Raw genomic sequence first — 19,146 nt, forward strand, 5'->3', positions numbered from 1 at the left:
ATGTTTTGTGTACCCTGATTGAGGATGGGGGGGAAAAAAACAAAGCCTTCCTTCCCAGCCAGGTGTGCTCTTAAGTGATTAATGTCTTAATGAGGTACAAGCCATCCTGCAGTGCATTGGTGTGTTGTTGTCATGAGGCGTGAGTGTGGAGATGTGCCAAGCTCGCTGTGTGTAGCTTGTGGTTTAAGCATGCTGCTTGGTCAGAGCAGTTTTAGGGGCCAATCTGGAGGGAAAAAGAAAAAAAAAAAGGAACCCTTTCAAATGTTTTGATACTAAAATTGAGGAGAAAAACAAAAAAAAGGGGAAAATTTTGTCTTACTCTCTTTTGAAATAAAACCACCTCCCTCCACAGTGGTGTGTGTCTCGAGTGCTTCCCGTGTGGTCTCCTTTTGCGGCTTCTTACCGGGCACGGTACGCTAAGGGCGGGTACGCGGGGATGTGGTGCGGGGAGCGGGTCCTCCCGGTTTTACCTCAGCGCCGCGGAGCCGAGGCGGGATTTTCCCGCCGCTGATGGGGGGGGGGCAGCGCGCATGCGCTGCGCCGGCGAGGCCGTCCCTCTGCGCATGCGTCATGCCGGAAGGCGGGAAGGGGGCCCTGCCGCCGCCGCCATTTTGCGTCTGCTCTGGCAGGATGAGGCAGGCTCAGGTGTCTGCGCTCCTCTGCGTTCTCTCGCTGTTTCTGGCGGCTGCCTTTAAGCTAAACGTTCCCAAAGTGTTGCTGCCTTTTAGTCGGGAGCTCCACGTTCCTTTTGTGCTAGAGGCTGAGGGTGGCTGTTACTCTTGGTGAGGAAGAGGAGGGGTGCTAAGGGATTTATTATCCTTGCAGAGAGGAGTACTGCGTTGAGGGAATAGGATGGAAGCCTTTTCTGGATAACAGGACTGGATAAACATACAGCTAAGGAAAGGTTTAAGAAGGAGGGAAAGAGAGCATGTTCTTCTGGGCTAGGGTAGTGTCAGGGGAGCACAAAAATCTGTCTTGTTTGGCTGTGAGAGGCCTGTTTGGTCAGAGCAGGCAATGTTTGTTCTAAGGCTCTAATCGCTACTCTGTGTCAACACCAAAACATGGGGGAAGGGAGGGAGGCAGAAGCTGTTGGCCTGGTGCACCTTTGGAACTCAGTATGTTAGCTGTGCACTCAGTAGTATATTTGAAAAGGTTGCTATAGGAATAAGTATGAAAAAAGTGTTTTGAGTTTTTTTAAGCACACTTATAGATACCCTTCTGAGTGGAGGTGGGGGGGAATCTTCCTTTCAGGTACTCCACTCGTCACGATATAGTCAACGTTGAGCCCATTTATGGTAACAGTACCATTTGTTCACAAAAAGCGTTGCTGTCCGCTCAGTCTTCGCAAGCCACAAAGTTAAGCAGCGTTGTGATAGCTGAGGAACGCGGTAGGTGGAAAAGGGGGAAGTTTCATAAAGCAGCAAGTAATTTGGGAGTTGGGGCTGTTTATGGAAATCAAGGGTTGTCCGTGTAGATTTTAAGGAGGAAATTATTAAATTGTTCTAAATATTGCAAGCAGAGTTTCATATCAGGCTTATTCTATTGAGAAACCTACAGCAACATCTTATTTTGGGTCTGTGGGAAAGGGTGGTCTTCCTTTTTGTTTCCTTCCCCGCCCTGTAGTTTCTGATGATGTTTTTAAGCCAATACAAAATTGCAGATACTGAATAAAAGATTATTCATTCTTTCGTTATAGTGACAGGCCACTTACTTCGCTGTGATGTCATTGTTGATGTGATAGACAGTATTGAAATTGTCTCCCGAACTCGAGAGATCTATGTGGAAGATTCTCCGTTGGAGCTAACTGTGAGAGCTCTGGATGTTGAAGGTATTGCTTGGGAGACAAGTTCTGCTGCTATAATTCCAAATTTAAGCTCTTATTCCTGAGAAAGAAGTTCTTATTTACTGTCTGTTCTTCATACTGGGTGATACTGTTTAGAATTGGTATTACTGGTCCGAACATTAGAAATCCAGGCAATGTTGAGAGAATTGGTATTACTGGTCCGAACATTAGAAATCCAGGCAATGTTGAGACACTTGATTGGTTTCTCCTACTCAGGAATTGTTTTACTGTGTTGGGTGGAAGGAATCCCTTAATATCCATTACTCTGCATGCTGATTTTTTATTTTCTTCAGGAAACACATTCAGCAGCTTGTCAGGAATGACTTTTGAGTGGAATATTGCAAAGGATGAGAACATGGAAAGTTTAGATCTTTCAAACAAAATAAGGTAAATATTAGAAATGACTAATGAATGCCCAGCATTGACTTTCAGCATTGGGTGGGATGTGGATGAGTAAATTTGGACTCGGCCCAGTAAGGTGTGATTTGTCACTGTACCACCAGTAGGAATATTCTATATTAATTTATGTTTTGGTCTTATATGATTAATTCTGTGAGTAGTTTCAGTTTGCTGAAAGAAGGTTTTCTGTTTGAATTTGTGTATAATAAGCAGTCCAGAATTTGAAATAGTTCGTGATACACTAACCTGTTTGATTCTGAAGTAACTGGAAATCTTTGTCTACCTAGCTAAGGTTATTTTGGTCTTGTCAGGATTTTAAGATACTCAGAAGCTGAGTACTCTCCACCAGACTACATTGTTGATCTGGAAAGAGCAGAAAAACAGGGAGACAGGATCCTAGTGTCAGGAATCAAAACTGGTGCAGCAATTATAAAAGTCCGAATACAGGAATCAATTTATAAGGTGAATAATTATTGTGAAAGTTCCATTAAAAAAAAAAAACTTTATAAAAAGACTTTCCAGACTTCACTGAACTTTTTTTTTTTTTAATTGCTTTTCCATTAGAAAGTATCTGCTGCGTTGGTGCGTCTGCTGGTTCTAGAGAATGTATTCTTGATACCTTCTCATGACGTTTATCTCTTGGTTGGAGCTTACATTAAATACCAAGTAGCTAAAATGGTACAGGGAAAGCTTACAGGTAAATTCTTAGTTCCACCGTATTTTCCCATATCTTCTTTCCTGTATTGTTTGCAGTTTTAGTTGGCAGAGAAGTTTAGCTTAGAGTTGGTGAAATCGTGCCATTAAACAGTGAATAACTGACTATTCAGGTCTTAGTAGGGCTGATTAAAGAGAGTAATTGGGGATATATGATTGGAAACAAGGGAAATGGAGGACTTCTTTATGGCGGCAGAGTGGTAATGGATTAAACTTGCATTCTAACTTCGTGTACAGACACCAGGGAGCTGAATTATCGCACGTACTTAGATCTTAGAAGAAGATCTGTCAACTTACTATACTGATAACCTGTTAGTCTGCAGTCATTATCGTTAGGTCCTTGAATTGGTACCGTTGTAAAGAGAATGTTTTATAGGGAAGTGTAGGTGATTATAAAATTACTGTAATTTGTAAGATAACCTTTTTGCAGAAGTGGAATTGCCTCTTGAGCATTATGAGCTCGAACTTCGTGATCAAGTTGTTGCACCTGGTGGGTCTGACCTTCTTCCAGTGGCCAGCCTGGAGGCCAAGACGGCCACCGTGAGAGCGGTGCAGTTAGGACAGAGTAATCTCGTCTTTGCTCATAAAAGTATCCTTCTGAATACAGTTTAAACTGTGCCTTTAGTCCTGATATGTGGTCATTTTTATTTCCAAGCATGACTACCATAGTTATAAAAAAGTACATATTTTGGAGAGATTGTAAAGACAGAAAAGGATTTTTGTGAAGTCCTATCTTCAGTTTCTCCAAATTCTTTGTAGGGTATTTGCTTTGCTTAGGTTAACTTTTCCCCTTTTCATTCTGTACGTTTCTTCCAGATAGGCATATCAATATGCTCAGTTTCAAGAACCTCATTACTGTTTTTCTGTTGCCACTCAGGAAGAGATCACTTCGTAGCCTGTGCAATTTCTTTTTCTCTTGTTCTTCTGCAATGACAAGGACCCCCTAGCCAATTCATTACACAATGTAGTTCTCATTGACAGGAACAGACACTCTTTGATGTCAGTGGAAATTGGATCAAGCCCCAGATTCCGATACTTGTTCTGTATTTAAACAGCTTGGAGGTTTATAGCTCACTAAGGGCATCTATATTTTCTCTTCATAAAATGAAATCCTTAAAGATTTCCTATATAAGAACGAAGATATTCACATGCGAGCTGCATCTGGATTTCCAAATTGCACTATCTATGTTGTAGAAGCTGGATTTTTAGGTAATGAGAAAATGAAAGATTGATTCTAAAACCCTCACATTTCATTTGAGCAGGAAAATATTGCTTATTAAAAAAAAAAACTGCATTCATTATGTTGGCAGGAGGTATCTAAATCTTAATGGCAGAAGGAGGCTTCTTGTCTTTTCAAGTGCATTGGTTTGAAAATTGAACTCGACTTAAACATGTTTGATGGGTTGCTGTCTAAATCAAAGTGATTAACTAAATTAAAGAGTCCCAACAGAGAATGGGCCTCGTAACTATGGGAAAAAAAAAAAAAGTCTTGATTGCCTTACAAGCCTCCCCTTTGTGCTGCTTCCTGAACTGTCTATTTTTGTTGAAGAGTGGTTGTTTTGAATTCAAGAATTGTTTATAAATGATACTGTATATTTTGTAGAATGGGTAGTGAAAGCTTCTCTGCTTTGATCACTAATTCTTATCCAGATGAACTTGTTAATGAAAGGTATTTTACCACCACTGGCTGTCGATGATGTTTGCATGTTTCTGAAAGCAAACCAGATGGTTTTATTTCAGGTTTCGCTGTCTATCCAGGAGACCGGTGGATTCTAGAAGTGAAGCGAGAGTATGCGATCACTGTAGAAGTTTATGATAAAGACAGCACTAAAGTTTATTTATCCGATGTGAGTATGTGTTTACTTAAAAACAAGAGCAGCTGCCAAAGGAAGTGTCACATACTGTGTTCCTCTCATTGGGGGTGCGTAATGAATATAACACTCATGTCCTTTCCAAGTTTATTGAGAGTATCCAGAATATATTCCTCTTGAGAATATATTTTCTGCTGACAAATCATCTGTCCTCTGGCCTTGAGTTCAGATCTTCTGGTCTTGGTATAAGTAATATATTTCCCTTTGTCAATTTGCAGAACCTGAGAATAACTCACCAGTTTCCTAAGGAATATTTTGAAGAGTTCATGTCTTCTGATAATGGTTCTTACCATATGGTTCAGGTTCTAAAAGATGGCATCACAGGGATAAAAGCCGAACTGATTTCTGTACTTCTGCAGGTAGGATGCAAAGGTAGTAATAACTTTTTTTTCTTTTTTTTTTTTTTCCTCCAAGTTTGTTCTGTACCACAGGTATAATACTCTTCACAGGTATGTGAAATTAACTGTTTATGATTCAAGTTACACTATATTTATCCTACGTTGCAGGTTATCCTCTATCAAGGATAAGCAATATCCACTGTAGGTCCTGCAGTTGTGAACAACCCATTCAAATCTTCTTCAAAGAATGTCAACCTGTTCAAGATTGCTTAAACCATATACTCCTATTACCTTTCTTTTGCTGACAGCTAAAAGCGGGAGTCTGTTTTTCGTGGCAATGCACTTTGCTTGAAAGATTTTGCCTTCTTTCCTTGTTTACAGGATGGGTCTGAGGCTTATTTACCTGTGCCAGTCCAGCATGAACAAGAAGTGAAGATTTACCTTCCCATCAAGCTGACACCATCTTACCTTGCATTTCCTTATCATCCCACAGAAGTCTTGTATCGATATAAAGTTCAGGTAAAGTAGACTGCAGCTTGAAAAATCATGAAAGTTTTCGTGGTATGAGAGTCTCTTTCAGTAGAAAAATTACAGTGATTATTTTCAATTTCCAACATTTATCTTTTCCCTCTGTTTCTATAGGTTGAAGGAGGCAGTGGCAATTTTTCATGGATTTCTTCTGATCAAACTGTGGTCACCGTCACCGTAAAAGGAGTCGTTACTGGAGGTTTGATCCAGGGGCGCTGCACTGTTCAAGCTAGGGATGTACAGAACCCCTTTCACTATGGTGAAATACAGGGAAGTCTTTTTTTCTGAGCAAATAGTTGTTACAAATGCTGTGTCGTCCAGCTAGAAATTGAAAGGGCTGTGGCATAGTTGTGATACCATTGTCTTGGCCCTTTCTGCTCTCAGACTGCTTCTATTTTGCTAATCTAGGTGTATGTGGAGTGGCTGACAAAGATGGAACTTCTGCCATTTCATGCAGATATTGAGATTGGCCAGGTTTTGGAAGCTCCTCTCAAGATGTATTTCACGGACAGAGAAACGCAAGAGAACGTTGCCTTTACTGACTGTTCTCTCTTACTTTTGGACATAAGCATGGAAAAGCAAGGAGTCTTTGTCCTTGCTGAAGAAGGTATGATAGATTAAATCCAGAATACTTGTTAGAATAGTAGTGTTTTAAATTATTTCCCCGAAGTCATGCTCCATTACAATTTGCAAAGATTTCATGATTCTTTAACAAGGTCTGTGAAAGTCATTGGCTTGAAGTGTCTTTTGTTGGAAGAGTCAATTGCAAGGCACCACAGCTAAAGGGATCACAGTTATGGCGGAGATGGGACATTCTGGGAAATCTTTCAGAAAACTGAGTGAAGTTAAGGATTCCATTACAGTTTAGCTTATCACTGATAGAAGATCTGCTGCAAAAAAAAAATGTTTTTAATTTGTAGGTAAACAGAAGCCTGGTCAGACATTCTGCTCCAGCTTCCTATTAGAAGCAAAATCCTTGGGACACACGTTAGTGACAGCAAGTGTTACAGTATACCAGCACTATTTTGAAACAAGTGCCACGTTTGCTGCTTATGAACCTCTGAAGGTGAGAGCTGCTCCATTCACTGACTCGTTCCCTCCCATTTGAATTCTTAACTTGTTTGCAAGTGACTGTATAGCACATTGCTAAATCCTAAATCATTTTTCCCAAGAAACAAATTTGCAGCTGGAAATTTACTGACACCTCCAAGAACAGGCATATCTCATTCTGACAGACTGCTAACAGAAGTAAATCAGTTTAACAGCTTGACCATTGACTTTAGTGTTGTGAAAAAACAGCAACGCATCTTGGGTGATCTTAATTCTCTATGAATTGTGTTGTTGTGTCAATGTCTTACTACGTGTTGGCTAAAATTAGACTTCTCTGATAGCTTAGAATGGATCCATGTAGAATGCATGTAGAAGAACAAATGTTCATATTTTATAACTGTGTAGTTTCTTGTCTACTTCTCATATGTGAGTATGGCCCAGATTCTGCTCCAGCATGGAAAAGCGTTGTAAAGTAGTGTGCATGTCATACAATTCTACCTTAACTATGCTTCATATTACCGTAGTCATAACAAAGTCTTGTTCTAAAAGAGAGTCAGTTTCAGTGTTTCAATAGCTCTTTTTTTTGTGTCTCTCTTCACTTATTTGCCTCACTGGAAAATTGTATTAAAGGTCACAATTTCAGCTCTCTTCTGTTCATGTGATCAGGCTGTAAACCCGGTAGAGTTGGCTTTGGTGACTTGGCAGTCAGCAAAGGAGATGATATTTGAAGGTGGGCCAGGACCGTGGATTTTGGAGCCATCTCGTTTCTTCTCGGAACTAGCTGTGGAGCATGAGGAAAAAATTGAGGTCGTAGAAGTCCGACTTCCAATGAAAAGGAAAGTGAACCAGTATGTTTATCGGGTTGTATGCCTGGAGTTGGGGGAACAGGTAAAGGAAATGTATATATGGCAATTTAATAAGCAGCTGCAAATAATGTGGGCAAAATCACACATTTACTCTCACAGGTGTCATTTCCCTTGACTAGAGAGCACGTAGCTTGAATTAGTGTTATCCAAGCAAATGTATATTTCACTTTTCTTTTTATCTTTGTTTATTCATAATTTGACGCTGTCGTCTCTGCTCAGAAGTGCGTTTAGAAAAGAAGTGTGGATGGCATTTCATCGGGTGTTTCTGTCATGCACGCAGAGGGATGTACATTTTTCACAGTCTGCTAGTGACCTGTCCTTACTTTAGGTCTTCAGAGTTAATCCCATTTTGGGACAATACCAACATACCAATTTTATGCACAATGGAAGAATTTTCTGGGTAATCCTCTTGCATGTCCTTGAAGGTTCTCACGTTCCGAGTAGGCAACCAGCCAGGAGTCCTGAACCCAAGTCCTGCTGTGGACGTTATTCAGGTGACATTCGTTTGTGCTCATCCTGCAAGTATGTCTGTGACTCCGGTGTATGAAGTAGCCGTAGATATTCCACCTTGTCCCGTGCCACGACACAGCAAACAACTGGTAAGACTTGAAATGAGCAAGAACCCTACATTCATTTGGGGGATGCTTGGAAATCCAGTATGTAAAAGATATTTTCTGTGTGTTAATTAGCGATACAGAGCACTGTCATTGAAGAGTTCTTGCCTGATAGTGAAATAACTTTCCTCAGAACAAATAACTTGATCAGCCCAGTCCTTTTGGAGACAGTTTTCTCTATTCTGTGCAAGTTGGCAGTAATTGGCTTTCTGAATAGGAAAATTCCCAAAAGGAATGCTAGTAGCCTGAGTCCTTTAGTATTTTGGGCTGATAAAACTGTAGTTGAGATGAAGGGAAAAATGCACTGTTAAACAGAAACCTATCCACCACAATTTGATCGGTTCTTTTTTAGGAAGTGAAAGTGTTTCTTCTTAAATTAGGCACTAAATTATTAATACCAAAGTTCTGTTACTTTGAGTGTAGATCCCCATATCCAGTTTGAGGAATACAGTTTTGGAGCTGGCTATGTTTGATCAACAACAGCGACAGTTTGACAACTTCAGTTCTCTGGTGCTGGAGTGGAAATCATCCAATGAAATCCTCGCTGGCATTTCTGATCCTACAGCCATGAAGATGGTGGCCAAAGATGGGGGGACTGGACAGACCAGGCTGCATGGTACTGCTCAGTTTTGTATGTCGGCTTCCAGCGGAATGAATAGGAGTTTTATCTCTGTTTACATCAGGGCATTCAGTGGGGGTTGTTTTGTTTTCATATCTTGCTTGTAGGGCATCAGCTTCTTGAAGTGCACCAAATCAAAGGAACTGTTCAGGTTGGAGTCAGCTTTGTGAAATATGCAGCAAGAGGTAGCCCAAAAGTGAGTAAGAATAGGTCGTCCTGCTTTAGACTGATGCTCCTAGGGTACTACTGCAGTTTGACAAGCTGATAGTCAAGGGTTGTGCAGTAACATTTTATTTTCAGTGCATTTTTATTTTCAGTACATTAATACATTTTCAGTACATTTTATTTTCAGTACAGTAACATTTTCAGTACAGTAACATGCACATTTCAGGGCAGTAACATTTTATTAACAGTTTCACAATGAGAGTTCTACGGCAGAGTGTGCAGTCCTTTAGGAGAAATGCTCATTTCCTGTCTGCACAATCATCTTTTTATTTTTTTTCTTTTTTCCTGTGTAAAAGAAGAAAATGATGCTTTTTTTAACCTGGAGGAATACTAATATAATTTCTTTCTGACTTTTTTGCATACTTAGGAAGTGTCTGACTTGCTCATCTCTGTTTCTGTGGAGTTCTTGTTGGTGGAAGATGTGACAGTTGTGCCAGATAATGTCACTATATATGATCATCCTGCTGTAAAGGTAAGAACACTATTAGCAAAGCTGTTTTGTGCCTCATCATTCTTTGATAAATTGTGTGGCCTTGTATGATCAAGAAATGTTTCTTACTATTTCTGGAGAGCAACAATCAGCTCTTTCATAAAACTCATGAGCCCATTTCACTTTGTTTCCTCAAACAATAAGCTGCTTTATTTTCCTTTATTATCCGAAGTATTGTTGGATAATAAATGAAGCTTGTATGCTGTGACAACAAGTCATGTCATCATTTAGGAGCCAATTGCTGAGATTTTTATTCTGTTTTCACTTGAGCAGAACTCCTGCTAATAAAAGATGGTGATGACTTCAGATTTTGCAGGCTATTTCATTTGATTTTATTTTCATTGACAGGAGCTATTTGATCTAGTGGAAGGATCTGGATACTTTCTGGTCAACAGCAGTCAGTATGGAATAGTAAACATGACATATTTGGAGGCGGAAAGTGCCAGTGAGGTGATCACATTCAGGATGGTTTGCCCTGGAGAAATTTGGAAGAGAGGTTCATCCTCTGGGAAAAAGAAGAAATAAGTTATTTTCTTCTTTTACCTATGTCAGTCACTTTTGTCCTTACAGCTGGTTATATATATTCCATATGAGTGTCCCAGAACACTTATTCATAAGCAATTATGTAGCTTAGGCCAGATACTTGCTTCAGTGAACATTAAATTAAGATAAATTCTGATTCTTATTGCAAATGTTCCATGTTAATTATGTATAGATACTCTTTATTCAGTTAATACAGTTTCAGTATCAAAATTCCTTCATAGAGTTTTCTATGTTGCTATATCCTCTAGCAGTAATTGCAGTATAATTGTAGTATAGATTGTTATTCTGTATAATAATCCACAGGAGGATACAAGTTAGCAAGAAATCAAACTTTTGTTGGGCTTTGTTTGAGAGAGAAATTTAATCTCAGTGTCAGAGAAGAAACACTTTGAAATTTTGTCTGCTGCATAGTTTTGAAGTCCAGTTTGTTGGGATGTTTGAAATTATGCAGGACGAGGCACTACTCGCTTTGTTACAGGGAATAATTTTATCATGAACTGTGGGCTGTAAAGGTTTTCTTATGTCAAATTAACATAGTTGCCTCCCAACTGTCAACACAGTTGACTTGAGCAATGGCTTTTAAGCAGAACTAAAACCTCGCTTGTATCGCTTGCAGAGAAGTTAAACACATATACATATATATATACACTTATACATATACATATCTCCTTAAAAAATGTGTGTGTCCTCTTCAGTTAATACGACTGTGCCTCTTTGCTTTGTTTTTAGGTCATCCCTTTGATGCCTGGATTTTTAAGCCTGGAAATCTATGATCTCTGTTTGGAATTCTTGGGACCAGTTACAGCCTATCTGCGGGTCTCTGACATACATGAGTTGGAGGTGGATCTCATGGACAAGGTGATGCAGTCTTAGGGAAACTCAGATGTTTCTTAGACTTCATGTGGTAGGAGGTATTTCCTTGCCTACAGAAAGGAGGCAGCACTGAGAGCTTAATCTTAGGATCAAGCATTCTGAGCAGGACAGAGGCAGAGAGCCTTCAAGAAAGGGTATATGAAGTGTTCTTTGCTCCCCATCTTGTTTCTGTCTTTCATCTAGCTCGAGATCGGCAAGTCTCTTCTTGTTACTGTTAGAGTCCTGGGTTTTGAGCAGCTTCCATTCCAGAGTAAATACTTCAAGTACATGAAGCTGAAACTGCAAGCAGCGTCTCCTATTGTTACACTTGTGTGAGTATTACAGCTGGCAGGCTGGAACAGTCTTTTCTTAAGTGCTCACTGGTAAGTATCCATCCTGTACTGAAAAACAGAACTGATAATTACAGAACAAAGCCTGTTTACAACCCCCTAGCTATTCACTGTTTAACTGTGTAAATTTTGGTGGAGGCTAAGAGCAGGTATCAGCTTTGTCAGTGCGTTCTCAGGATAATAGCTTTTTTTGGTGGGATTTCATTTGTATTTGTAAAACTCTTTGAGAATCTCGCTTGCAGCTCCCACTGTGCATTCTTCCATATTACTACCATAAGCCTATTAAATACATCTGAAACGTAGTTAAATATATAGTGGGTAAAATACCACTGAAGCACATATTTCTTAGTGAATACTGTGGTATTTTGCCATGCAGAGCTCTGTTCATCATAAATATAAGTCTTTGGCTATTTCTGAGCGCAAGCCTTGGTATTATAGTAGTCACAAACTCGCCTATTATAGTCGTTACCCAAGTTATCTTATAGTTACAATAGAGGAAATAAAAAGTGAAGTCATGGTAAAGTGTCTTCACAGGCAAATGGAAGAAGTGGACGAGTATTCTGAAGTTTACATGCTCCAAGCTGTTGCTGTCGGACAGACAACTGTGGTAGCTACAGCCTGGAACAAAATGGGAAGGAAGTTTACTTCTCCTCCTCGGAAAGTTGAAGTAAGAATCCACAACTTTTAAATCTGCTTCTGTTTTTGACTCAGAGTTCAAAGTTCTTCAGCCAAAAGAAATACAAAAAAGCCCACTTACGCGATACTATTCTAAAGGCCTGATGTTCTGTGACTTTCAAATTATCCAAAAAGGATCGTATAAATAATAATTGTGGGGATGCATTGATAATGGTTCTGCATTTTGGCAATCTATCTTCTCCTAGTACTTATATTTACAAGGAAGGATCATTTTGCTCACGAGAAATCTCTGTATTCTAGAAAGATGTGGCAAGATCTACTTAGGCTTATGTGATAACACCAGGATGGCCTATGTTGAGTTCTGTCTAGTGATGTAACAGCAAAAAGAAATGTGTGTAACAGTTAATATTTTTCCCTTTCCTTTTTACCAGGTCTTTCCACCATTTAAACTGGTTCCAAAGAAAATTATGCTTATCCCACAAAATATGATGCAGGTGAGCAATATTTCTTCTGAGCAAAGGTCTGTGTGTTTTCCTCGGGGAAAATCACATTGTTTATTTGAATATACGGCAGGTGATGTCAGAAGGTGGTCCCCAGCCACAGTCCATCATCCACTTCTCTATCACTAACCATTCTGTGGCTGAGGTTAACAGGCTTGGACAAGTAACTGCAAGGAGAGTTGGAACAGCCACAATACAGGGTGCTATTCAGGCTGTTAGTGAAGACACAGGAAAAATTACTGTTTTTTCACAGGTATCTTTCCCTTTCATTCTGTATTATCTCATAATTTCCCTTCTGTTCAGAAATTATGTTAATGGTTTGTCAGGTTTTTTTTTTTTTTTTTTAAGTCATAACAGTAGCCTTGACCTTGAAAATCAGTCTGGCCTGGATAAGATTCCATTAATAGCATAATTTAACCTCATACTTGCACTGTGATGACCTCAAACAGAGGCATCTCTAAAGTTCCTATTTCAGTTTATTTTGCTTCTTACAGTAACCAAGAAATGAGGCTGTACAAAGTTGGATGGAAAGTTAGAATCTCTTTGTAGACTTTTGTTCTCTTGCTTGCTCATGGATTAAGTACTGTCTTTATATCCCAGAAGGTGGCCCCAGTGGGATATAAAGACAGTATGTAATCCATGAGACTAGTTAATAATCAGATAGCTTTCCAAGAAACCAAATTGTGTAAGGATTGTCAGAAGTTACCAGCGTTTTAAAGGTGCCAGTTTCTAGAAATGTGCCAGCATGGCAATGTGACCAGCTTGCAGGAGTGGAGGCTGCTGGAGATGTACTAGCTAAACCTTCCCTGCTTGGCTAAAACCCAGCCCGTAATCAAGATAACCGACTTTCAAAGGTAGAGCTAGAGACTGCTCGAGACTGTTGAGTTTAGCCGGGTGTCTCGGAGCTTAGTCATTGACTTATTTTGCAGGATGAAGTGGAATTAGAAGTAATTCAGTTAAGAGCAGTAAGAATCCATGTTCCTGTCACAAGACTTATAACAGGCACTGAGGTAGGTGTTCAGTTGATACTGAAGACTACTGTTGGCAAGAAGTTAAGAATAACATTCTCAATCTAATAGGCTCGTGTGATGTCTAAGTTACTGTAGGTTTGAAATTTATGATAACACACATAATTCTCCTCCTCCCAATGTATGGAGGTTGACTTTTAATTTCTATTAAAAGTGCATACATTGACCCTCAATCCTTTGTCTGCTTGTCCCATGGGATTGAGATGAGAAGCACATATTACAGGAAACACGAGATGATTTCCCATTTCTGTGGTGACAGTATTCTTCCTTTGCAGATGCCAGTCTACGTGATGGGACTGAGCAATTTGCTGAATCCATTCTCCTTTGCTAATGCTAACCCGGAGCTGATATTCCAATGGTCAGTGAGCAAAAGAGATGTCCTAGACCTTCTTTCTCGACAAACGGAGGTATGGAGTAAACCACTAAGAATGGGTCTAAGAACCAGAACTGTTATTAAAAGTAGTGGGAGATCAGGCAGGCAACATTTAGAATTCCTAACTCAGCAGACTCGAAAGCTCTGTGGGTTAAGCATTATCTTCCCAATCTCACTTAATTAGTGTACTAAGCTAGGGCATCTCATGGCTTTTCCATCTTTTCTCTACCCGAATCTTCAAAGCGTGCAAATGTTCTAGCCATTTAACCCAAGGATTGGATGATCTGTTGTGAAAACTCTGCTTTTTCTCTACCAGGTTTCTGTTCAGCTTCCATCAGAGAGTAATTTTGCTATGGTCATATATACAAAAGCAGCAGGTCGAACCACTGTTAAAGTGACAGTGCAGTGTCTGAACGCGTCTGCTGGGCAGTTTGAAGGAAACCTCACCGAGCTGTCAGATGAAGTGCAAATCATGGTGAGTACCACTGGTTCTGCACATCATCAGAGGTAGCAGATCTTGAGTGGCCACAAATTTGTGGGCAGCGTGTGTAGACAAATGCATCCAACAAACTTCATTTTGGGCATAAAGAGGTTTACAGCCCCTTTGGTTCATGTCTTTCTGTTCTGTTTCTCTGTGTAACGGTATCTTTTCTGCCTGTAGGTATTTGATAAGCTGCTGCTATTCTCTCCTACCTTTTCCACTCAGCAAATTTTGATGTCTACGAATTCCCAACTTAGGCTGCTCACAAACAGGTAGACTCCTGATGCTTCTCATTGCTTTAGTGACCATCATGTAAAGTGAAAGAAACTGTCAGCCTGTCAGAATCTCACAAACAGAGTCTCATTTTTCTTCTTGGTTAAGGGAGGGGGCTGCATTTGTGAGCACTCAAATCTTGCAGTGTTACCCCAACTCTTCTGTCCTTGAGGAACATGATCAGGGTCTCCTGAGGGCCGGAGCTGTCACAGGCACTGCGGTGTTGGAAGTGACTTCTCTAGAACTCTTTGGAATCAACCAGACAGTCATAACTGGTGTCCAGGTAAAATTTCCCATATATACCCATGTATCCTTCGGAATGAATAGGCAATTATTAAAAAAAAAAAAAAAAAACATGGACAAACACTGAGACTAAATGTCTGTTTTTTTAAAAACTTTGGAAAAAAAATAAAAAAAGCGTGGGCTCTTGCTTACCTGTTTGTTTTTACAGGTGGCACCTGTGACCTACTTAAGGATAAGTGTCAGTCCCAAATTGTATACAAGCAACAGCGTATCACTGCATGCACTTCCCCTTGGAATGTCCTTAACCCTTACGGTCCAGTTCTACAACAACATCGGGGAGAAATTCCATGCCCAGAACACGCAGCTTTATCTAGCTGTGAACAGGTACAGTCTTGAGAGTGTTGGCATGTGACTAGTAGAGAAATCAGAGCTGGCAATGGAGATTTTTACATCACAACTCGTAATACAGATGAAAAGTTGCACCTCAAACCTGGCATCTGTTTGAAAAGAGCTGCCAGATTTGAGAGCCGTTTCACTTGATTGCCAGTGCCAAAGCAGCACTTGGATTTTTATACATAAAATATGTAACTCAGGATGTGTAAAATTTAGCAATTTTCTCTTGATTAGGCATCTTTGTTTTCAGAGATGACTTGCTACTCATTAGACCTGGGAATAAGAATTACACATACATAGCTCAGACTGTGAACAGAGGAGTGACGCTGTTGACAATCCAGGATGAGAAGCGCCAAGGGGTGGCAGACTATATCCCTGTGCCTGTGGAGTATGCCATCAAGCCAAATCTCTCAAAATCCATTGCCATAGGAGATGTCATCTGTTTCAGCTCCCCCCTTGTCACCCAGGATGGTTTGTATGCTTTCTCCATAGCCTCTGCTTAGGTTGTTAAGCAGTGAGACTTGTTATTATTTTCTGGTTAGGTTTCAAAAACTCAGCAAAATCACATTGGCAATATTTTAATGGGACAACTCTGCAAATACTGAGCATTTTTAAAATAAAAGGTAACCAGAGAGTCTTCCAAGGAATGTAAAAAAAAAAAAAAAAAAACCCTTTCTTCCATTGTGTGAAAGTTCATTTGAGCATTCTTTTTATTCACTGAATCCCAGAATTAACCTTTGAGTTTATGATCCTAGTTTATTCAAGTAAATAAGATGTACAAGCTCTCGGTCCTGGAGAACAAGCAGGCAGTGGTTCGGTGCATTTGAGATGTGGGGAGAGGGCTCATGTAATATGAGTATTTAAAGCAATTCATTCTGGGAGATCTAAAAGGAAAAGACCTGTGGATTTCAGTTTACTATATGAACTCCCTGAATACACCCAAAAAGAGAGAGGCAGGTGTTTATTTTCAGTACAGTAAATAAATCCTTTTCATTAGAGATCTCTCCATGATCACTAATCTTCTCCAGCAGAGACCACTTGGCAAAATCTCACTTGCAACTTGACATTTGTAGGTGAACCTGGGATGTGGCACATTTCCCCCACGGATATGCTTGAAATAGACCCTGTGAGTGGAGCAGCATTTGTGAAAAATACTGGAACAGCAACAATCTTCTATGAGATCCCAGGGATAGAGAAAACATATAGAGAGGTATTTGTCCCACTACTGTGGGAGAAGACCAGCTGGCTACAGATGCTCTTCAGTGTTCTCGGTAGTATAAGACTGATTTTTTAAAATAAAAAAGATTCAATTGAGAGAGTTTTGTAGCATAGCAGAAGAAAAACTAAGCAGTAAAATTCCCTACTGTGTTTTGAATCAACCAATGTTTTGGACACAATTCTATTCTTATTAATATTCCAGATAATTGTCAATGGTTCTTCAAGAATAAGTCTCCAGATAGGTCAGAAAAACTATTTAACAAATATTCCAGATTCTTCTGCATTCCAAGTTCTTGTTGCCACAAGCAGCGGAAGAGAAACCCTGAAGGGTAGGAATTCATATTACAGTCATCTAGTTTATTAATAAAGCATAATTTGAGTCTTTTGCTCCCTAAACTGTGAACTACAACCCCATCTGTGTAACACCAAAGCCATGAGCTACCGTTGAGCAATAACTTTCTGGTGAGGAGACATGAGTAGAGAGGAAACATCGCAGAGTGACAATTGAACAACTTTGTGTGTTAAGGGAGGTTTCACCTTGTTTTGTTAAAGTTGTCCATTGAGAGATGCCTATTCATTTATTTGTTTTCTCCTCTAGGCCCTTGCAGCTCTCTCCAGTTCAGTGTAATCACAGATCACCTTCACCCAGAGTCGTGCTTGATATGTCAAGTAGAATTCAGCAATAATGCATTAGATGTATCAGCAAGTGAAGTATTTCTTGTGCGGTCAGAGTTCAGCATCCAGAAAGGTAGGTATGACCTCTCAAACAGAGTGCAATACAGGGAATTTTCCTGTTTGTTTGTTTTTTTTTTTTCCCTCTGGTGATTTCTTTCCCCTTCATTTCAGACTGTCAATAACAGTACCAAATTTGCAAAATGTTTTTATGCTCGTTGAGACTAAGAATGCATGAATTATCTCTTTTAATCATTCCTGCCTTCCGCCCCCAGTAACTCTTGTGAGAGGCTTTTGCCCACAAACTGTCTGTTTACACTGGCTTTTCACTGTCTTGAATTTAGGTCTTTATGTCTGTGTAATCACTGCTAAGCCCCAGCCTGATGAAGTCCTCCTGGCTCTGAGTTTTGCTGACGCCCCTGTGTTTGTGATGGTCTCTCTCTCCAGCGGACAGCACATGGGTGAAATGCAAAGAATCCTAGTTCCCTTCCTCCCTGCGTTTTATGTCAACCAGTCAGAATTAGTTTTTAGTATCAAAGAGCTAAATGGCATGCTAAGAGTGCTGGGAGCTGACAAAGTGTTAGAAAAACTGGAGGTACGTGGAAAGTGTTCTCTCTGCCCATAGCCCCGGGGATGGAAATACGTAGATCCAGACTTGTCAGAAGGCACTGGTGGAAAGAATGTGGTTTTGGATATGCTTAGCCCTGTCTTAACAGACAGGTGTTTGGATCACGTAAAACAATACTGGGAAACAGACTGTTAAATAGTTTCCATGTTTGAAAGCACACATGGGTTGTATTTTGAGCATTTTTCTTCCCTCCTTACAGAACATGTGTAAAGACAACCTTACAGAAGTACATAATAGTGAGTCAGAGAGATGACTGCTTTTCATTTTGAAGCATTGAGTTTTTGTCTGCTTTGCAAGGTTCAGTCCAGCTCCCCTGCTATAGTAGTGAGGTATCCTGAATATTCCCTGGACGTGCCCGGACTTGTCTCCTACCCTGTCAGCGTGGCCAACTTGAGCTCCCTCCAGCAGAGGCCAGCACCAGCCCTCATCAACATCTCCTGCGCTCTCACAGGCCAGAGGGTTGCGGTCCAAGTGAGAGTCCTCCCCGAGGAGCCTGCACAGGGTAAACAGCCAGCGGGGCTTCAGGTGATGCTGCTCTGGTGTCAAAGCTCTGTCCTACATGAACCAAATTGGCCAAAAGCATTACTGCTCCCACCAAAACAAAGCAGACAGCATTCATGTCTCCATTCCCCAGCTCTAAAGGGCATCAGTTCTCCCTTGGCACCAGCTGCCCTTAACGGGCACTGAAAAGACTGCTTTTTCTTTGAATTTCTTACAAATATCTGGGTGCTCCCCCTACACACTACTCACTCTGTCCTTTAAACCTTAGGTCAGTGCAGTGACATAGGAATCATTCGACAGCTGATGAGCTCTTACCAGATTCTTCTCTTCACTCTTTTTGCTGTTCTAGCATCAACAGCTGTTATCTTTCTCAGTAAGTGAAAGACAGTTTAGTTAAGCTTAAGCTTGTTTTTCTACTTTCTTTTTCATCTTCAAAGCAAATTCTGAAGCTCTGCTTTACCCCTTGCCTTATTTTGAGCCTTAAATTGATGTGGTTCTTAGGTCAAATCTTCCTGGGTTAGATCTGTTCTAGCAGCAATGGGTTTGATTTTTCTTAAGCATTTAAGTAGTCACCCCTTTAGCTATTAGTTGATCCAAAACTCAAGAGGAAAGGGGCTGACAAAGAAAGCGTTTCAACTGCAACACTGTCACAGTAGCCTGAAGTTCAAGCTACTGTTCTTGCACATGGCTTAAAGGTGCTCCGTGATCTAAGCAGGTTGTTATTTTGACAGCATACAACGCTTTTTTGACCAGAGTTCAAACAGTGCCTATTGTGTACGTTCCTGCCTCCCCTGCATCTCAGACAGGTAAACCAGGGCCTTTCTTGGGGAGAAGTTTTGTCATCTTGTATACATGTTAATAGGGAATATTCAAACCAGCTTCCATCTCCTACAGGTTC

The 19,146-nt window shown here is 40.4% G+C and overlaps 1 protein-coding gene across 1 annotated transcript; it reads left to right on the forward strand.

The window, feature by feature from the left end:
* Positions 1-525: 525 nt before the first annotated feature.
* Positions 526-19,107, forward strand: NUP210L (nucleoporin 210 like). The gene is made up of 39 exons (XM_088535446.1): positions 526-782; positions 1,252-1,388; positions 1,697-1,828; positions 2,137-2,230; positions 2,554-2,704; positions 2,807-2,939; positions 3,387-3,545; positions 4,097-4,165; positions 4,697-4,803; positions 5,046-5,186; positions 5,547-5,684; positions 5,808-5,961; positions 6,100-6,300; positions 6,614-6,759; positions 7,410-7,631; positions 8,035-8,208; positions 8,647-8,839; positions 8,950-9,038; positions 9,435-9,539; positions 9,906-10,007; positions 10,830-10,958; positions 11,157-11,284; positions 11,837-11,969; positions 12,370-12,432; positions 12,512-12,691; positions 13,368-13,448; positions 13,742-13,873; positions 14,156-14,314; positions 14,501-14,592; positions 14,702-14,876; positions 15,045-15,220; positions 15,480-15,700; positions 16,303-16,439; positions 16,650-16,776; positions 17,046-17,195; positions 17,464-17,714; positions 18,045-18,249; positions 18,517-18,621; positions 18,980-19,107. Exons 1-39 carry the CDS (start codon positions 571-573, stop codon positions 19,105-19,107), a joined length of 5,631 nt encoding a protein of 1,876 aa, XP_088391572.1. The 5' UTR covers positions 526-570.
* Positions 19,108-19,146: the final 39 nt, after the last annotated feature.

The sequence above is a fragment of the Tinamus guttatus genome, unplaced genomic scaffold (assembly GCF_059628265.1).
Source record: "Tinamus guttatus ecotype Peru unplaced genomic scaffold, ASM5962826v1 Tinamus_guttatus_pri_ptg000629l, whole genome shotgun sequence".
Lineage (NCBI taxonomy): Eukaryota > Metazoa > Chordata > Aves > Tinamiformes > Tinamidae > Tinamus > Tinamus guttatus.

What these genes read in the sequence shown, in the direction of transcription:
- NUP210L (XM_088535446.1), top strand. Translation starts at nt 571, where the DNA reads ATGCCGGAAGGCGGGAAGGGGGCCCTGCCGCCGCCGCCATTTTGCGTC. An exon ending in GAGAGCTCTGGATGTTGAAG is followed by an intron (nt 1,829 to 2,136) that starts GTATTGCTTGGG and finishes TATTTTCTTCAG; the next exon opens with GAAACACATTCAGCAGCTTG. An exon ending in TTCTTTCTCGACAAACGGAG is followed by an intron (nt 13,874 to 14,155) that starts GTATGGAGTAAA and finishes TTTCTCTACCAG; the next exon opens with GTTTCTGTTCAGCTTCCATC.